We start from the raw sequence: 20,267 nt of genomic DNA, 5'->3' as shown, positions 1-20,267 counted from the left end.
GAATTTTAACTAACCCCTATTCAAAACTGTAGTTGGAAATTGCAATTGGGCTCATAAAATGGAACGTTATAGATATTTTATAAATAGTTCACGATGCAGAATGTATTATCATTAATGGACTCTATGCATTTTCTATGAATGGAGCTGTTAATAACCCTTTCTTTCCAGTCTTGTAATACCACTCAATGTCTCTGGAGGCGCAAAATTGGCTGACACTCAAGAGGTTCTGACAAGCTTTAGACACTGAGACGGCAGTTTCAGTCCAATAATCCCACAATCTTACATATTTTTTTGACAAAAGACTCCTTCTTTTGGTCATCTGTTCACTTAAGTTGGACTGTTCCCAGAAAAAAAAGAGACCCAGATAGATGTAGTACCCTGGTTCCCTGGACCCTAAGCTCCAAACCCTTCTTAAGGTTGGTCCAATTGGCCAACAAAGAGGCTTTGGCAACTCATTTTTGCTATTTCATTTTTCCTTTTAGTCAGATGTGTTTGGCTTCTTGGGGGATGCATAAAATGAATTAAATACCGCAACCGAGGACCGCTTTGATAGTCTTCAACATTATGAGAGTCAACGGAGTGAGGCTGATAGATCTCCAACAGCCAAGTTGGCTGACATTCCATTTAGCCCTCAGCTACCTTGAATTGGGACACAATGATTCATTCTTGAGGCTCTTCCAGACATCATAAATTTCACCGGACCAAATAGGTCAAGTTATGATGATTAAATAAGCCCTTCTGAAAGGATTGTGGAAAAAAATAAATAAATGCATCCCCGTGTATTACAGCTGCTTGTTTCATGACATAAACTTAAAAGTCTGTCTGTGACATGAGAGTGAATATTTTGACTTGTATGTCAAATCGGTTTGAAACTGCAAGATACAGTCACTCATGTAAACAAGTTGATTTCACGAAGGTTGAGGACGAAGGCAATTCATTCCCTCCTTCCTTCCTGTTTTGTTAATGATGCATCTTATACGTTTCAAACTCAGTGAGAAGAATGAGTTATCTTGACATATAAATCACATTAGATCTTCAGAAAAAAAGTGTTTTTCTTGGGAAAATAAACCACTGATGTTTCTGTACATCCATCTGGGTAAATGAATATTCCCTCTCACATTTGTCATAGTAGAGGTCACAACTGAAAAAAAAAAAAACAGAAATAAAACAGACATCACAACAGACAAAATTATTTTTGCAGTTTTAAAATCCAAACCATAGACGTATAACATGAATGTTAAAACTTTGCAGTAAATTACTGACCAAAATGTCTGGACATTTCTGGACGGCCCGACATTTCATTGAAAGAGAGGGAAGTCATGCACCAGTCAATTTTAGGGTAAATTTCAATCCAAAGTGAAGGTATTTTATCTAAATAATGACATTTCCGGTTTGTTTCTTAATTACAATTCCTGTGCAACGTAAACACCGTGAGCGCCATAGCTACCGAGCAACGTACGCGGACCGCGCGGACTGAGACGAAGGGGGCGGGACCTCTCTTAGCCCCGCCCCTGCGCTGACACCATTGGTGAAACCGGCTGGCCAAGCCGTAGTCCTGATCACTGCGGGCTCCGCTGATTGGCTGCTCCGCCGTGAGTGTACGGACAACGCAGTCTGCCCGTTTGAATGTGCAGGGACTGGAAGGGATCATTTCCATGGACCATCTGTCTCGCTGGCTGCACACAAAACAAAGGAGGACCCAGGATGGTGTTAGTACACGTCGGATATCTGGTTCTCCCCGTCTTCGGCTCAGTTAGAAATAGAGGTATGACTGTTTTTTTCATTTTATTTTTTTCCTCTAATTATAGCCCCGAAACACGTCTCGGGGTTCGCTCTTTTAGGTGATGTAAATAGAGCTGACACCTGCTAGCAGTCCACCGAGGAGACTAGCTTAGGTACCATTAGCTGTCTTGCTAACAAGCGTCGCTTTTTTTTTTTTTCCTCCCTGCCATTTTCATTAGCCGAACGCGCAAGCGGACTTTAATATAATCTTTTAAATGCTTTTTAAAATTCATGGTATGCTGTTCAAGTAGCTGTTGGCCGCATCGAATGACCGCAGCTGTCAAACGGCAGCCTTCCTCCTCCTCCTCCTTTTTTTTTTTTTTTTTTTTTTAAATCCTCAGCTGTTCGTCGTTTTCTCGCCGTGTTTACGTGCGTTCGCCAGCTACCCCGCTCCGTGTCCGCTAGCTAGCAGCCTAATCCGGCCGAAATGTGCCGCTCGGCTTCACTAACATCCAAAGCTGGACGTGTGGCGAGAACACAAGCGGCTCAGTCCGAAGGGAGCAACATAACATGCCCCTTTGTGTGCATGGAGACTTTCTCATTTAGCCGTGATTGACAGTGAAGTTGAAATCGACAACTCGTTTTTTTTTTTTTTCCGAGTTCAATTTCTAAGCGATACGACAGCTGGCACCTCAGGGTCCAAGTAAAAGTTCACCTCCCAAATGTCAGCAAATTTTATTCTTTTTTTTTTTTTTAATTTATTTTTTTTGTGAAACCTGCATGATCCACCACTGCAGGTGATCCAGCAGAGGCAGCCCGAACAGAAGGGAAAAAAAACAATTTCAATTCGGCTTTACAAACACAACATCACCATGCATTGCAGTCGGCGATCTGTGATGATTATGTAATAATAAATAATAATAATAATAATAATAATAATAACAGCAGTATTAGACTGACGTGCATTGTTAAACATGCGGTGGCACCAATGATTTCATTGTGCTTTTATTTGTGTTCTTTTTTCCTGTTCCATAGTATCGAGGCTGGCTCTACATTCCGCATTTCTCAGACCTTTGTCCCCCTCCATTGTGTAGCTAACGATCATCTGCTGCTGTCTGCCGTAGCCTCTGCCTGTTCTCTGCATCTAGCTGTATTGTGAACCCCTTCTTCCTCATTTCCTCTTTCCATCTGAAGACGACATTGGCATTTAAACAGAGTTCCCACTCATACCGTATCCTTCTGTGTAACAGACTAAAGAATAACACCTTCTGTAGAAAAAAACAGTTTGTCTTTATTTAAACTGTCATGTTGCTCTTTAGTGAATAACCCATTGTAGCGTTAGACTTGACTACAGACTGTCATTGTGATTCTCCCATTCAGTGTGGATAGACTACATTCTGCTGTAAATTTCTGTGAAGTGGATACATTTTGATCCTTCCCGATTCGATTATAGCCGTGCTTGATCGAACCCCGAAACGCCGTCTCCATCCCCTATTTTTGCAAAGGTCCACAATACCGGCCTTTGTCATCTAGCTATAAAGCAAACGAGTGATCATGTTCTCTAATCCGTTTGACCAATAATCCTGTTTTCCTAACACTCACCAGTTGGCCAACACTAAAATCATTTAAGTGATTTTTTTTTTTTTTTTTTTCCTGTTTCCTTTTTTCTTCGGTGGGGGTTGTTGATGGTCCACTGCACCTGTTCTAGTGGTGTCTATAAATGGCTGGTCATAATCCTATCCATGTGTGAAAGCCTTTGTTCCTGAAATTAATTTGCAACCATAAACTGGCAGGTCTAACTCATCTTGCCATGTGAAAACCCCCCTTATTTTATCCACTATCATGCACAGCCAAGTTTTTTCCTGCAACACCTTCAGAATGCTATCCATTTTACAGGGATGTGTATATCCTGCACTGCTGTAGAACTCCTTTTTAGAATCAAAATGTCTTTTTATTCTTTGGTTGTGATTTATTTCTACCTTATGTTCTTGTATTAGATCCTAATGCATGGTCATTTTTATACTTTTTGTTTTTCCACATTGAACAGCAGATTCCAATGTAATCTTTGTGTAGAGATGTCCCTGCTGTACTGAAATGTGCTGTAAGCATACACATCTACTCATTGGATGCTGCTTCTGTTCTGTTAACCCTACAGAGAGCATGGTCGGGCCTTGCCTTTGGTCTTTATTTGCATGGTATTATTATGGTTCTATATAAATTACTCTTATTATTACTATTATCACACAGTGCCACACATACTAATATTTTCCAATAAAGACTGTAGTTCTCTTCCTAACCTTCAGTGTGCTTTTTGCTGATTTCCATGTGTTACCCCCCTTCTTCCCTTCACACTGTGCTGTCACTGAGACATTCCCCCCCTCACTCTGTATGTGCTCTCATTTCTCAGCTGTCTTTGACAGTTTATTCAAGTTGCTGCTCTGCTTACTTTGGAGTAGGGGCAACCAAATATTCTCTCCTTTCCAACAAAAGGAAAAAGCATGTTTAGAATGAAATTCACTGACATTGGTATTCAGTAATACATGCTGCCATTGCCGCCTTATCCATATACACACACACACAACAGCCTCCCTCACATCAACTCATTGGTGTTAACAATGGGAAACAATGGGGTCATATCAATGGTTAAAGTACTCCTCTACTGCGATATGCAAATGCTGGTTCATTCAATTACTTGTGTTTTATGTCTTGTTTTTGACTTTTTTTTTCCATAATGTAGAGATGCTTTTCCTTGCATACACACAGAAAAATTAACACAAGGTTATCGAAGCTCTTGCATTCGGCAAAAATGTACAAACCTTTTATTCATAAAACAAGGATAATACAAGACTACGTAAAAACAATACCACTCTCGTGAAAATCATTGATGATATTCAATTCGCTTTATTTTCCCTGAAGGGCTCTTTCAACAAGAACAATATACAGAGTTGGTTTATTATAGTTTTATGAAAGTTGTAGGTGCCACTATAAAAAAAAAGACAAAGTGTGTGTCTGCTAGTGGATAAAGATTAGACACAACAGACGTGAACTTTAAAAATGCATCATATGAAGTGCCTGTTTGTCTGAAACAAGTCATTGGTATCTCGGTTACTCAAGTCAATCGACAGCTATTTTCATTAATCAGATTAAGCCAAACTTTATGAAACATTCCAAGGCTTCTTTAAGTTTTTGTGACAGTGAATGTAATATTATTGGGGCTTTTATTAACGTCTTTTTCATCATTTTGCAGAGTTTGTTAATCCATCCGAAAGTTGATTGGTGAACAATAAAAAAAGTTCAAGTTCAAATTCAAGCAACTACGAGAATCGTATTGCAATAAGAAGTATGAAAATTTGAATTATAAGGAATTTATATTAAGGTTCAGTTCCACACTTGGGCCCAGAAAATGTGCAAAATTCCACATGTATAGAGAAATTACTTCTAAACTGCACTGTCACTTAGACTGCAATCATTATAGTATCCATCTTAAATTGTTGATGTAAGACAGTTCACACACACACAGCATGTCAGTAAATGTACCAGAAAATTTCTATTTTTGGGGTATAAATTTCAACTAATATGACAAATAATTTGAAAGATTGCATTGCAAAATGCGCAATTCCTCTTTTGGTCTTCTATTGTTTGGACAGCCCTCTTGAAGGGGACTCCAAGTGACCGATGTTTTCTTAGAAATATCGCTATTTGCACTTGTGTGGCAATGAACCATTGCAAAATGCTTGTATTTTTCGCTTCTGTCTACCATTTGACGATACATAAACAAAGCAGACTTTGATCAAAATTTAAAAGTAATCCTCTGAAATCAACATTACAGCAGTGCGATGAGAAAAGCGATATAGCGACAGCGTGAATTAACCCGCTTTGCCAAATGACATCGAGGCACTGATAAAGTAACTGATCGCTGATTTAAAGTCAGTAAAACTTTTGGCAGGTGAAATTAGTACGGTAAATAAATGTAATTGTGATGGGTGGCAATGCACAAAGAGGATTTGCTGCCTTAGACCATCCAAGGATTAAGAATTTAGAGAAAAACCTATCCCTTGACGCTCTAGTATCATTTGTTTCTAATATTCAATTACGAAATCACCATTTAACCTCAATTTTGGGTATCTCCTTTGTTTCATTTTGGCGATTTTAACCCATAAAAGTGGACGTATCCATGGTGACAAAAAAAAAAATCTCGTTGAATTTTAGAATTAGCATAATGAGTTTTATTTCAGAAACAGGAATGACCATATTTGCCGGAGCAGAGAGAAGTAGCATATTAATGACTACTTATGTGGAGGCTTGTCATGTAGGGATCCGCTCTCTGTGCTCCACTGCTTTTTCCACAAGCTACACCAGCAGAATGTGAAATAATCCACCAGCTATAATATATACAGTACATCTACAGTGCTACAGCCTGTACGAACATCGTATTTTGTCTCGCGCTCAGCACCCTGTCCTTATTTGACTTATATGCAGTATTAAGGTCACTGAGAGATGCAGGCATGTTCTGTCCAGAGCCATTTGTATGCAGATTGTCAGGCCAGCTGCAAAACATAGTGGCCGCCCTCAGGCATGACCTCTACGCAATGAATTTTCAGGGATTAGCAAATCGAAATTACATCGCTAAAACGAAAAAAAAAAAAAAAAAAAAATGAGATGAGCTTAAAACAATCACAGATGTCCGTGGGTTCAATTAAGCTGACGGGACTGGAGGTGTTAGAGGTGTGTTCTCCATCTGATAGTCCCAGTGCAACTGGAGGGGAAAAAAAAAAACAACACACCGAATCTTGTTGGGAGGCTGCAAAGTGTCCGTCCGTAATTTTTTTGTTAATAAGCGCGTATTTGAGAGCAACAACAGCATGTATGTAATGGTGAGTACTGTATGATGTTTAAAGCAAGGTTAGAGTCTGATGTATTCCTGACACAGTTTGTTGACTGTTTAACAATTTCTGACTGAAACAGCTTCTCACTGGTAAAACTTTAAATTGGTTAAAGTAATACAGTCGCGTCCAGAAAACTCGAACGTGTGGAAATCAACCGAACGTGAATCAAGTGATCGCAAACCCGCCTCACCCGGACCGAGCTTAGGGTTAGTTGTGGGTCAAAATCGAACAATATTTTGCCGAGATACAATTATTTCCTTGTGACCAGAGATTTCAATGCTTTAATCCTGTAACAACTTTAGACGACGGTTCACCTCAGGTGGGCTTGGCTTTAAGATGGATCATGTTAATCTTCTGCTTACCGCGATCATCCTACCAGTGTAAGTGGGCTTCTGAAGACCCAGTCAGTCATTTCAATGAAATACTCCTAATTCCGCGTTTGTAGGACCAAACACCCGTCCTTTGTTTGATATTGTTGATTTTCACAATCGGAATCCGAATCTTATTTTCCTTTCCTACACGGAGAAGACTGTTGTTGCTAAACTGCGCATTTTGATTAGTGGCGCAACTTTTAGAAAAGTGATCCCGGCTCCGTATCTGCAGGACTGCTATGTCCAGGTTCTGCAGCGAAGCCATATAGATTCTTCTCACGTGGGCACAAGACAGCACATGTAAAGAGTGTACGTTTTTAGCCCGGGCTCAGGCTACAAAGCAGTAAGCTTTTCATACCCGCACACACACACACACACACACACACACAGCTCCCTTACAACAATGCAGTTGATCTGAATTGTCTACGGTTTGTACCAAAATGATTACAAGTCTTACTGAATTATCTTTGCGGTTATGAGATTGATTTTCAAATCTGGCCGAGGATGACAAATACTGAGCTTTATCCTCGGGGGATTTTATTCAAGAACACCACTGGAATATCATAGCGATGAATGACCAAAAAACGAATCGAGACTTCGGCTTAATCCCAAACACCTGCTAAAATGAACGACGCTTGTCCCAAGCGTTCGGCGTGGGTTTGCGTCCACGCGGCGTTTCGGACGGTCACGTGGTGTCAGCGCTCTAGACCCGGGCTGAAGACAGGATTATGTCTAGAGAGGAGGTGTGATTGTAAAGCTGCAGTGACGGGAGCAGGGGATGACAGCTTCCATGTCAGACTGCTGCAGTCGCAGGTGGGCGGCGCTTTTCCACCGTCACTCACGCGGGGAGGGCGTTCTGCAGCCCCGCTGTGCGGGGAGGGGCCGGCTGTGCGGCAACTCTGGGGTGAGGAGAGGTTGACTGGAGTGTATGAGCCGATTGGTCGGGGTCCGCTCTGCACCAATCGCAAATTCCACCGCTGTAACTCAGAGCCGGAGCAGGAATAAAACAATAATGACATCAGGTCTGTTGCTGCTTTTACCACTGCAGTATGTCAAATATTAATGTCAGAAGTTAGCGCTGTGGAAGAGCCCCCGAGACAAATGATTTGATATTTGCTCCGAGCTTCACGCGGACTCCGGTCTTACCGGGTCAAAGGCTTCAGACAAAAGTGATGTGCGGCCTCCAGCAAGCCAAAAACTGCCAATCTGCCATTTCTGCTCTACTTCCTCGGCCAAATGTTGTTTTCTCGTGGCTTTCAGGGTTCACCGGCGTTTGATATCCCCGGGCTGCAAGCAAGCCGATATATTATCAAAAAGGATCGATAATAGAAGGGATAATTGGGAGTATTTCATTTACATTTAACCCTTTTTATACGACCAACATATTAGAACGTGAGCATGAAATAACCAAATCCGTAGCATCCCTTCTCCCCGTATCAGACACAATGTTCATTTCTTTTTCCGTTCACATCAACGGTAATGGTTTTAAGGGATTTGAGGGGGGAAAAAAAAAAACAAAAAAACTCAAAGAAAAAACATTATACCCGGTCATTTTAGCACACTGCCCTTCCAGCATCTACTCTCTGCTTATGGGTCCAGGAAGCTTTAATGAGAAATAGCAAGCGTTCACCTCGGTGACCCTCCCTCCAGCCCTCCTTTCACTAAGCACAGAGTCATTTGTATTGATTGTTTTTTGCAGCTCAAGACCAAAGCGATTCAGTGGTTCAGCCACACAGGCTCGTCTCTCCTCCCCTTCTGTGAGATGGGATGGAAGAAGGGAAGGGGGGGCAAGAAATGAGAAATGGAGGTGGATTATCACTTGAGCCCACCTCGGGTCCTGCGCATCTTTCTAGCAATTGACAGACAAAAGGGAGACTTGTAGAGAATTTTGATGAGAAATCGACGCTTTTGTTTCTCTCCCGACACGATTTAGAACATAATCCCGATATATTTACAGTTGTCGGGCTCGGCGCTCGGTAAAAAATCCCCTCCCCCCCCCCCGTTTCCGTTGGTGACGATCCACCCGCCCTGACGGCTGTTGAATCTCGGGCCAGTAGGTTTAGACGCGGCTCGACGGCCGAACCCTTCATCCGCCCTCTGCCAGGTTTCACACTTTCACCTGCCGTCAATTTGATTTATATTTCTAAACGATTTATTGTATTTGTGCTCTGTTAAATCTAAAAAAAAAAAACGAGAAGAAGCAGACATTGATTATCTAGTTTTTAAGTTTCCAAATCAGGGGTGGGCAAACTACGGCCCGCGGGCCACAACCGGCCCACTGGGCTTTTCAATCCGGACCGCCAAAGATTGGTACAGAATTCAAACTTGATGTGAATGATTGGATCGATGAATTCGGGAGCTCAAACAGGAGATTATTTCATTTTTGGAGCTACTTTTCCTGAGATTTAGCCTTTACTGTGAACATACTGACACACATGAATGAGCTGGACGTGAAGCTACAAGGGAAAACCGGTTTGTGCATGAAATGCAAACAAACATCAGAGCCTTCAAAACCAATCTGGTTTTATTTTCAAAGCAAATGTCAGACGAGTCTGACATGTACTGTAAACAATTTTTCTCTATATATACATATGTATGGTATCTTGCGGTGACCCGGCCCGTCTGTCAAATTTTAAAAGTCAATGCGGTCCCTGAGCCAAAAAGTTTGCGCCACCCCTGTTCCAGATGTATGCAAATATGAATATGTTTATTTCCAAAAGGCCCCGTATCGTTTTACATTTGACTATTTTCTCTGTGATTCCCTTTATAAATGACAGCGTCTCTATTTCTGATCACCTGCCTTTATCTACCGCAGGAGCGCATTTCACCAGGCATCAGCACAGCCATGCTACCTCCTGCCGACACTTTCATCTGGGCGCTCCCCAGGCGCCCATCTCGGCCGAGTTCAATTTAGGGCACGGCGGCCAGACCCCCCAGACTGGGCTGGCCACCCACCTTCCCCCTGGACATCATCCGCCCCTCACTGCCCTGCCCGCGGCCCCTCAGTTCCAGGACGTGCCGGGGCCTCCATTCCTACCTCAGGCCTTACACCAGCAATACCTCATTCAGCAGCAGCTTCTGGAAGCGCAGCACCGCCGGATCCTCCCGCACTCCAGGTACCGCCGTGATGATGACGCGTCGCGATGCCCCGATAAGCGGGTCAAACATTTCGATCTCACGTTTAATTTATCGCCGCACGCAGACGAACCCAGGAGCGAATCCCCCTGACCCCGCATCGACTGCACTCGGGCTACGAGTACTCCCCTCCCCTCCATGTTCCCCAGCCAATGACACAGCAGCCTCGGTACCTGGCCGAAGGCACCGACTGGTGAGTCTCTTAGGGAGATTAACGGGAGCGCGGCGGAGTCGAGAAACGATCCGTCCTTTCCGTATCTGCGCCCATCTGTTTGTCTGTCAAATCGCCTGGAACGCGTGAAGGTATTGATTCGGTCGGCTGCCTGTCTGCCCGCAGGGATCTCAGCGTAGACGCCGGCCTCCCTCACCCCCAGTATCACCTTCAACAGCTCCCGCAGCACTATCAGCATTACCTGGCGTCCCCCCGAATGCACCACTTCCCCAGGAACACTTCCTCCGCACAAGTGGTACGTCGACCGTCAAAAACACATCCGAAATACGTGTTTTCTAACCTACAATCACTCGGTGAAATAATGTGATCGTTTTTCTATTTCTGATATTTTCCCGACTTAATTTTCTCGCGTGGTTTGGCTTTTTTTTTTTTCCCGCGGTTTGCTGCAGACACAGTCCACCAAATTTTCCTAATTGACTGTGCTGGAAAAAAAAAAACGGATCCTGAAAGGTGTTCCGAGAAGTTACAATGCGCAGAAGCTAAAATCATTTTTCAGAGCACTGGCCTTAGAATTATGGTCCTGAAACGGCCGTCTGGGGAGGGTTGGATATAGATTTTCAACCTCAGTCAATTTTTCTGTGACTGAAATGTGGAAAATTCTTGACTTATTATTCAAAATATAAATTATTAATGCAAGTTTGCAGTACACCTGCACATATATCACCGCCCCTTGCCTTAAATCATGAGGCCGATCGTACGACAGTCCTATCAAGCGAAAGCACTCGTTATTGTAACAAGTTTAGACTGGACAGAAACCTTTTTTTGCAAGGATATAGCAAAGAAGAGCCAAAATAATCCATCGCACACGGCAGGACAAAATAAAGATGGTAACGGTATTTATCCGATCACTTTGCTGGGTGTTAGTAAGTAACCGGTTTCAAAATAGTGTTAATCTAAAACAAAGACACACTCACCGTCTCGGGTAGAGAATTTTTATTTGACTTACTGCAGCAGAAACCAACCCTTTGACGACCCCAAAGGATTGGTGGCGCAGAGCCACGACGGTTCCCCCCGGGATGAAATGAACACGGCCAAAGCTGGCAAACCGCCGAAATAAATGCCAAGAGAACCGAAACTAGGTCAATTCAAATTCAAGATATATCTTTGCAACAACGCTTTTTGATAATCTCTGATTTATCTGATTCTCAGAGAATTTTGTCAGACAGGTGCAGGACATGTATGCTCGCTGTGAGACGCGAGGGGTGCTGTAGGTGTAACAGAGAAGATCAAGGCGGAGGTGGAACTTCATCAGGGATCAGCTCTGAGCCCCTTTGTTTGCAGTGGTGACGGACAGGCGGATAGATGAGGTTAGACAAGAACCTCCATGGACCAGGATGTTTGCAGATGACATTATGATCTATGGTGAGAGTGGGGAACAGGTGGAGGAAGAGAGGTGGAGGTATGCTCTGGAAAGTAGAGGAATGAAGGTTAGTCACAGCAAGACAGAGTACATGAGTGTGAACGAGAGAAAGACAGTGGTGAGACATTGCCTAGAGACATTGAAGAAAAAACAGGAAGCAGAGCTGTTGAGGTTCTCTTTGGGAGGGACCAGGATGGACAGGATCAGGAATGAGTCCATCAGAGGGACAGCACATGTTAGATGTTTTGGAGAGAAGGTCATAGAAGCCAGACTGAGACGGTTGGGTCATGAACAGAGAAGGGAGAGTGACTATATCGGTAGACAGATGCTGGAATTGGAGGTCTAGAGGAAGACCAAAGAAGATTTATGGACGGGGCGAAAGACGACGCGTTGCTGTGGCGACCCCTGAAGGGAAAAAAACGAAAGGAAAAGATTTGTCCGATTGTTTGTAATAATTTCACGGTCTCTTGTTATCTGCGGAGAAAATGTCCTTGTGCTCCCACTGATTCCTGAAAAACCATGGCAAAGACTTACCTTTATATACGGGGCAGAAATTGCTGTCATTTGACAAAGGGGCTTTATCTTTTTGGGATCTTTCGCCAGGTAGTGCATGAAATCAGAAACTACCCGTACCCACAGCTGCACCTGTTGGCACTGCAGAGTCTGAATCCTTCGAGACACGCCACAGCTGTGAGGGAGAGTTACGAGGTAAGTCGATTTTAAATGCATTCCGTATCGTTGAAACTTTCCACGCTTTCATCCTGCGAGCAAGCAAACAGAAAAACACCGCTCAACTTTATGCCGCCGCCGCCGCCGCTGCTGCCGCTGCTGCTGCTGCTGCTGCACCGCCTCATCTGAATTTTAGGTGCACGGAAGAATTTAACCTTGAATATTTGATATGTTCTACTTTTCCCAACATTTTTGTCGCCCTCTCTGCAGCAGCGGTTACTCCGTTACCGCTCGAGTCGTGTATTCTTTTTAGACTTCTAAGACAATGTTGGTTTCAAACAAGAGATTCAGGGCTTCTTTCAACCCTGGAAACAAACAAAGACGCCGACCCTCTGAGCCTTTAAGTAGCCGCTCTATTATTAGTGTTCTGTTTGCTTCGACTCAACCCTGCGTCCCCTGTTTTCTCCGCAGGAGTTGTTGCAGCTGGAGGATCGGCTCGGAAGTGTCAGCAGAGGTGCCGTTCAGACAACCATCGAGAGATTCACCTTCCCACACAAATACAAAAAGGTAAAGGGAGAAAAAAAAAAAAAAATGGATAGTCAAGACACACAGAGACAGAATCTGTGGATTCGGTTTAAGCTTTAATGAGTGTTTAACCTAATTCTTTGTCTCTGTGCAATTTAATCTGTTAATAGAGGAAGCCCCTGCAGCTGAAGATCGGGGAGGAGGAGGAAACAGATGTGGATGAGAAATGCACCATCTGTTTATCAATGCTGGAGGATGGAGAGGACGTCAGGTCAGAGAAACTCTTTTCGCTCCCTGATCCCAGAATCTAACATTGTCACTAAACATCACAAATACAGATTTGCCCACTGGCTGAGTAGAAAAGATGCCCCGGGGCCCTTCTGAAGTCCGAGGGGCCGCCCTTACTTGTCCAAACTGTTGATTCCCTGGCTTTTTTATGTTTATCTAATTAAAAAACAAGTAAATTGAGTTTTTTTTTTTTTTTTTAGAAGAAATTCTAGGGCTTGAAATTCATTGCTTAATTTTTTTGTGTGTTTCTGGTGTTTTCGAGCAATGATTCAAATGGTTAAACAAAATTTGAAAAAAAATGGAAATACAAAACAGAGAGTAAATGATAAAAAAAAAAATATATATATATTTATATGTGTATATATATATATATATATATATTTTTTTTTTATTATTAATTTTTTTTCTGAGCTGACCACTCTTGGTATGTGCGCTTGTAATTTTTCGACAAAAATGCACCAATTTCCAAAATCTTTCCAATATCGCAACAGCCGCCACAGAGTTACACATTTTTTTGTCGCTAAAAGCTCCTACACTCTCACTCTTTGCCTGAATCAGCCGGTTATTTTGAGAATGTCTCTAGCTTTTCAATGTTTATTTAATTAAGACAAATAAATGAGTAAATTGAGAAAAAAATTCAAATTTTCGAAAAATTCTATTTTTTTTTAGAAAAAAAATTCTAGTGCTTGTAATTCATTGCTTAATTTTTTGTGTGTTTTTGGTGTTTTCAAACAATTATTCAAATAGTCGAACAAAATTTGACAAAACATTTGAAAAAAAAATTGAAAATAAGAAACAGAGAGTAAAGGAAAAAAAATATTGAAGATTTTTTTTTTCTGAGCTGGCCATTCTTGGTATGTGCGCTTTTAATTTTCTGACAAAAATGCACCGATTTCCAAAATCTTTCCAATATCACAACAGCCGCCACTTCACCAATTTCTCCTGAGAGTTACACACTTTTTTGTCACTAAAAGCTCAAACACTCTCGCTCTTTGCCTGATTTCGCGGTTATTTTGAGAACGTCTCTAGCTTTTTTATGTTTATTTAATTAAGACAAATAAATGAGTAAATTGAGAAATTTTTTTTTAGAAAAAAATTCCAATGGTTGTAATTCATTGCTTAATTTTTTGTGTGTTTCTGGTGTTTTCGAACAATGATTCAAATTGTCTAACAAAATTTGAGAAAAAATTGAAGTACGAAACAGAGAGTGAAGGAAAAAAAATATTGAAGATTTTTTTTTTTTTCTTAGCTGACCATTCTAGGTATGTGCTCTTGTAATTTTTATCGCAACAGCCGCCACTTCACCGATTTCTCCTTAGACCTACACACTTTTTTGTCGCTAAAAGCTCATAGACTCTCGCTCTTTGCCTGAATCAGCCGGTTATTTTGAGAATGTCTCTAGCTTTTTTATGTTTATGTAATTAAGACAAATAAAAGAGTAAATTGAGAATTTTTTTTCGAAAAAAATTCTAATTTTCTAAAAATTCTAATTTTTTATGGAAAAAAATTTCAGTGGTTGTAATTCATTGCTTATTTTTTTGTGTGTTTCTGGTGTTTTCGAACAATGGTTCAAATTGTCGAACAAAATTTGAGAAAAAAATGAAAATACGAAACAGAGAGTGAACGAAAAAAAAAAAAAAAGAAATTCTGAGCTGACCATTCTTCGGTTGTTCTCTTGTAATTTTTATCGCAACAGCCGCCACTTCACCGATTTCTCCTTAGACTTACACACTTTTTTGTCGCTAAAAGCTCATACACTCTCGCTCTTTGCCTGAATCAGCCGGTTATTTTGAGAATGTCTGAAGAAACTGCTTACAAAAGCATACGTTCGAATATAAGCCGGGGAGGGAGTTTGTCGGCGTAAAGGTCCGGGCTCTGGGACCTATCGAAAGCCTCGCTTTATATGACATTTGGAGTCTCAGCTGTCTGAGGGGCTTGTAGGATTGATGACTCGAAAAAGGTCTTCTCGGCGGGCCCGAGCGGACAAATCGGACTCCCTGTCGGCGTCGGTGATTTTTTTTTTTTTTTTTTTTTTTTTTTGCATGCACATCGCCATGAGCTCTCTGTGTAACTCGTCAGTGCGGATCAACTTTAACCTCGTGTCCCTCTGGATTTCACTCCTGCAGGAGATTACCCTGCATGCACCTCTTCCACCAGGGCTGCGTGGACCAATGGCTGGCCACCAGCAGGAAGTGTCCAATCTGTCGAGTTGACATCGAAACACAGCTGAACCCTGACAGCTGATGAGATTTCAAAACCCTCCCCCCCCCCCCCCCCCCGTCCGTATGGATCACCCACGTGAGGTTTCTGCTTTCTTCCATCCCGGCTCGCCGGCCTCCCCCCCCCCCCCCTCGCCACCCCCTCGTCGGGTGCTTCGCCAAATGTCTCCAGACGTCACGTGACATCATCACCTTTGTGACTCTCGCTTCACTGAGCCAAGCCAGAACTGCACGAGAGGCCGCGGAGGTCTCTCTTTATATAAAAGCACATCCCTCTGGAAGTAAAAGACACGCAAACTTACACACACACACACACACACACACACACTTACACACGTACTCATGTAAACAGGGTTTAATTGTAGCTTGCTGGTTATAAGTGGGGTGTTGTTACTGTCGTGGTGTCGTACTGTAGGTAGCCTCAGGCTGTGTAGCATGTCCTTAAAGCCATGACTTAATGTCCTGAGAGTGGAACACACATAACCCCACACTGAGCTGGCTACTTTCTCTCTTTTCTCTCCTTCTCTATCTATAAGTATATAATATATTTCCTTCTGCCATACAAGGAAGCTTAACAGAAACTAAATGCTCTGATGCCATGTTTACCTGAAGATCATTTATGGTTATAGTAGAGTAGCATAACCAACAAGTGAAATCTGGTCCGCTCCGACCGACGCGGGAGCGAGCGCCAGCTGAGTGTTTTAATTCTATCATGCAATATCGTTGTACATTTTCCCCGGGCCGGCGTCATGTGAGTAGGTGCAGAAACCGAGCCTAGCGACGGGAGTCATTGTCGAATTCGAAAAAATAGGTAGAAAGTGTTTTGCCAAAATGCATCTTCGTCACGGTGTCGCTTGACCTGAGATTGTTTGTGCACGTGCGTGCGTGCCTGCGCGCGTGCGTGTGTGTGTGTGTGTGCGTGCGTGCGCGTGTGCCGTATAGACTCACAAAATGTGTCGAATAAAAAGTCAAGGGATAGAGACAACTGGAAGACTTATACAACACAAAGCCAAAAAAAAAAAAAAAAAAAAAAAAAAGGAATGAAAATGGAAAGTATCATGCACTGCAGAGGAAGCTGCTCTTGTACCTGTATTTTATTTATTTTTCCCTCTCTGGCACATGGCCAGCGGTAGAACAGCGTGTTCTAAAACTGCATGTTTCACCGTTTGACTCGGGCTGTCGGCTTCGGTAGCGTTTCTTCGATTTTTTTCCCCCGACGGTACAGAGACGGCCGTGCATGACCGAGCCGCGACCATCTCCTCCACACTAAGGAAAAAAAATAGAGCGCGGTGTCGGCGGCTGCTCCCCCCTGACGTGTAGCGTGTGATCATCCTGTCCCTTTTGGTGGCAACGATGGGATCCTCTTCTCGATGTTTACCTTATTGCCTAAAGAACAAGCACATGTGACAATAGTGATAGCAACAAAAGTTTTCTCCTTGATATCGCATTCGGTTTATATTTAGGTATAGATTCACGCAGTGTTTCGGCGGAGAGAGGAGCTTGCATATTGATCTTGTGTATTTGTGTGACAGACCTCCCCTTGTGGTTGCTATGCTGGTTGCTATGCTGTATTGCTAGAACATGTAGAATGTGGTGCGACGGAGGCAGCCTCTCTCTCACAGTGCACACAGACACGAGATGACACAACAGCAGGGGAACGTTCGGGCTGTTAAAACAAGTCGACTCCCTCGCTCGCTACTCGCTCTCACCGGTTTCTCTCTTTTCAGTTTCGCGGGGCCGCGTGTTAATGGATGCCTTTAGGACCCACCGTGTCCTATGCACTGTGATAATAAACGATAGGACTCGGCCCGCGGGCTCTTTTCGGCCCGGCGGGCCGAGGATCGGTCGATCAAAATGACTTCTCCCTGTCTTGTGCACTGCCAGTGTTGACACTGCCTCCTCCTGTAGTCATCTGTGATGAAGTTTTCATAGTTTACACAGGGTGTTGTCAGTTGAGATGCCTTAAGTATTTAACAATCATAATTTATTACTAACTGTAGATATCGTGGGTATGTATTTGATTTTATAGATTGTCTTTTTTGAGAGGGTGTGACTGAATCATAATTTATTTATTCAGAAGTAACACGAAAATGCTATGAAAAACGATTACCTCATTTTTGCATTGTTTTAGATGGGAATGCTTTGCATGCAGTTGTACTTTTTGGAACACTTATTTAAAAGGAACAAAAAAAAAAAAAAAAAAAGCCCCGCTGTTAAAGGAACAAAGCGGCTTTTTCGGGGGAATCGGCCCGTTTGCCGTGATTCTCGCGAGGGACGGTGACGGTCGGCGCTTCTCGTCCGCGCGAGCGTCGCCACGTCGCAGGTCGGCAAATAAACGTGCCGGCGATTCGGTAATGACTCAAATCACGCTTGGGTAGTAATAAGACAAAGCCAAAATCAACTCTGCGGTGTTTTTTTTTTCAATATTGGTTTCCCCGAAATGGAGCCTGTGACAATTTGATCCCAAAAAAAGCGTCGGCTTTATTGCCGAATCACCCGTTTTTCCCGGCGGAAATGATAGAATATGCTCGGGGGAAAAAAAACAAAACATTCTCTTCATCGTAATTATTTCACAACACGGTTCGGCCACCGCCTCGTTTACAGAGAGGATTCGGGAACTTTCCGAATTCCGATTTGTTCACATTTGACGGGGTCACGCTCCCGATTTCACACGCTACCGCTAACAGCGCTAAAGCGACCGTATCGTCCGCCGTCTCCGGGATCGCGGCAAAGAAGCGAACTCCCCCCAAAAGTTGTTTTGTTCCGTTAAATGTCCACACGCTGGCTGTGCGATGTTTACTGTCCAAGGCTGAGCTACTGAGCCCATTTCTCTTTCTTTCTCTCTCTCTCTCTCTCTTTCTCTCTGCTCTCTTTTGTACTCGGTCTCTCCATCTCTCCCATGTGGTGCTGTGGATCTTGGTCACATTCCATTCAATGCAATTTCTCCGACCCCCTTCCCTTTCCCGCCCATGCTGTGACGTAGTGGACGAGCTGCAATGAAGTGATTTTTTTTTTTTTTAGTTTGTGATTCTTTTCCTCTCTTCTTCTTTTTGCACTCACTATTTAAATATGGGAACCCTCTCACTGGCAACAAAATGTAGTTTAGATCATTTGATTACCACTGAGGACTGGCTTTTTATTTTTTTACACTCCGCTTCTCACAATGCACTATGGGTCTCAATGACGACGACGACGACGACGGGTGAAGCGCGTCCGATTGCTTTAAGTCTCCGTGTCCATCCCGTGTCTCTTTTCTCCGTTGTTGTTTTTTTTTTTTTTTTTTCCTGAATAATTTTAATCATAACAAGTGCCTCGCTTCGATATATCCGTACGACTAAAAACCATAGATAACAATCAGTCCATATGAGCCTCCATGCCTTGTCGGTTGCACAATTAGTGAACAGGATGGATCTTCGGATGAGGGAGCTGAGACAGGATTTGACGGGTGTCGACTAAAGCCATTATCCTCACAAAACCAAGTCAAACTGTTCCAAATAGCTGCGGGTTTGTAGAACTGAAGCAATTCGAGGAAATCATTTTGGCAACAAAGAGGCATGTTTCACGTCTGGGCTTCACAAACATTACAGTTATCTTTCCTTGCTTCCTTTCTCTTTGCTATTCCCCGCCCTCTTTTTCTTCCCCGTCTCTACCATCTTCCGTTCGATCGTACCGTCCGCTTTCCCCCCCCCTTTCGGTGTCTATCCTCCGTTTCCTCTCGCGTTAAAAGGAAAGCAAGGATTATAAAGCACAACCTTTTCTAAAAATGCATGTTTTCTCAGGTTTCAGTATAGTCTCAATGGCTTGATAGTATATGGTGAAAATGTGTACAAAGAATTTAACAGAAGACACAAAAAAAAAAAAAAAAAAAAAAAAAAAAAAGTATAAAACATTTTTGTTGCTGCTTGAATCTGAAAAAACAAAACAGAAGAGAAACTATCCCAAAAAGTGCCAGTGAAAGGGCTGCCGCCATCCTTGTGTGAAAATCTGCTGTTTAGCTGTGACTGCGCAATGTTTTTCAATATAGGATATTTTATCTGAAAATAGAACTATTTATCATTAATATTAAAGCAATAGCGCATTAATGGTGATGAGTGTGTTGATGAAGAAATGGATGAGCATATTATGGATAAATGTTAGATTCACATGTGGTGGAATTTTGTACTTTATTTATTATTACTACTAATAATAATGATAATGATTTCAAAAGTTGCATTGCTAAACCCAAACTCTTCTGTTTTTATTTTTATTTTTATTTTATTTCATGGCTTGTATATTATCCTTTTGTATGTGCTCTTTTTGTAATAAATTGGATGAAATGAACAAATCCTTTCGCTCTCAAGGTTTTTTTAATTTCAACATCATCCCGGCGAAGATGCGTCCTATGCGGTGTCGCCAGATTGCAAAAGCTAATTTGTTATGACAGATAATTATGATAATCCCATTCGGAGGATATTATTTTCCGCAAATAGTAAACACACCAACACATTTAGGCAGATGTGTATTTTCAGAAATATCTATTTACCGAGGAAACGCTCAGCCGGAGCGTAAAGGAAGGCCGATCTAGAAAAAATACAGCATTGCAGTGTTTCACCTCCACATTCCAGCTCTGCTCCGCGTCTCTCTCGTCTCTTCGGGACGACTTCGAAAGGAGAAGGACGACGGCGAGAAAAAGCAAACTGATGCCGCGAAGCTGTATTTACCCTTTCGGATGTCACATTTTGAAGTGACTCCAAAAAAAAAAAAAAAAGCATCACATACACCATGATCTTAAAGTGTTTGTTGCCAAATCAGTCCATCCTTGAGAACCAAAAATATCCAATCTGTCACCAAAATTCAACTACTAGCAGTACCTTTTGCTCG

General features: G+C 42.5%; 1 protein-coding gene across 2 annotated transcripts; it reads left to right on the top strand.

Annotated features, from left to right (window-relative positions):
- The first annotated feature begins 1,603 nt into the window (after positions 1-1,603).
- ark2ca (arkadia (RNF111) C-terminal like ring finger ubiquitin ligase 2Ca) lies at positions 1,604-19,290 on the top strand. 2 transcript variants are annotated; one of them, XM_086151914.1, is made up of 8 exons: positions 1,604-1,765; positions 9,795-10,095; positions 10,182-10,307; positions 10,452-10,581; positions 12,310-12,414; positions 12,847-12,942; positions 13,071-13,171; positions 15,315-19,290. In XM_086151914.1, the coding sequence occupies exons 1-8, from the start codon at positions 1,627-1,629 to the stop codon at positions 15,430-15,432; spliced, it is 1,116 nt and encodes a 371-aa protein (XP_086008040.1). In that variant the 5' UTR covers positions 1,604-1,626; the 3' UTR covers positions 15,433-19,290. The 2 variants fall into 2 exon arrangements, 1 of the variants encoding a protein (XP_086008040.1); XR_015106567.1 differs by lacking the exons at positions 9,795-10,095; positions 10,182-10,307; positions 10,452-10,581; ... (2 more) ...; positions 13,071-13,171; positions 15,315-19,290 and adding an exon at positions 2,758-2,789 and having other exon boundaries at positions 1,631-1,765.
- Positions 19,291-20,267: the final 977 nt, after the last annotated feature.

Source organism: Fistularia commersonii, chromosome 9 (genome assembly GCF_037954325.1).
Source record: "Fistularia commersonii isolate RoL2024-O1a breed Wild chromosome 9, RoL_Fcom_v1.0, whole genome shotgun sequence".
Lineage (NCBI taxonomy): Eukaryota > Metazoa > Chordata > Actinopteri > Syngnathiformes > Fistulariidae > Fistularia > Fistularia commersonii.
This window is presented reverse-complemented; position numbering and strand designations above follow the sequence as displayed.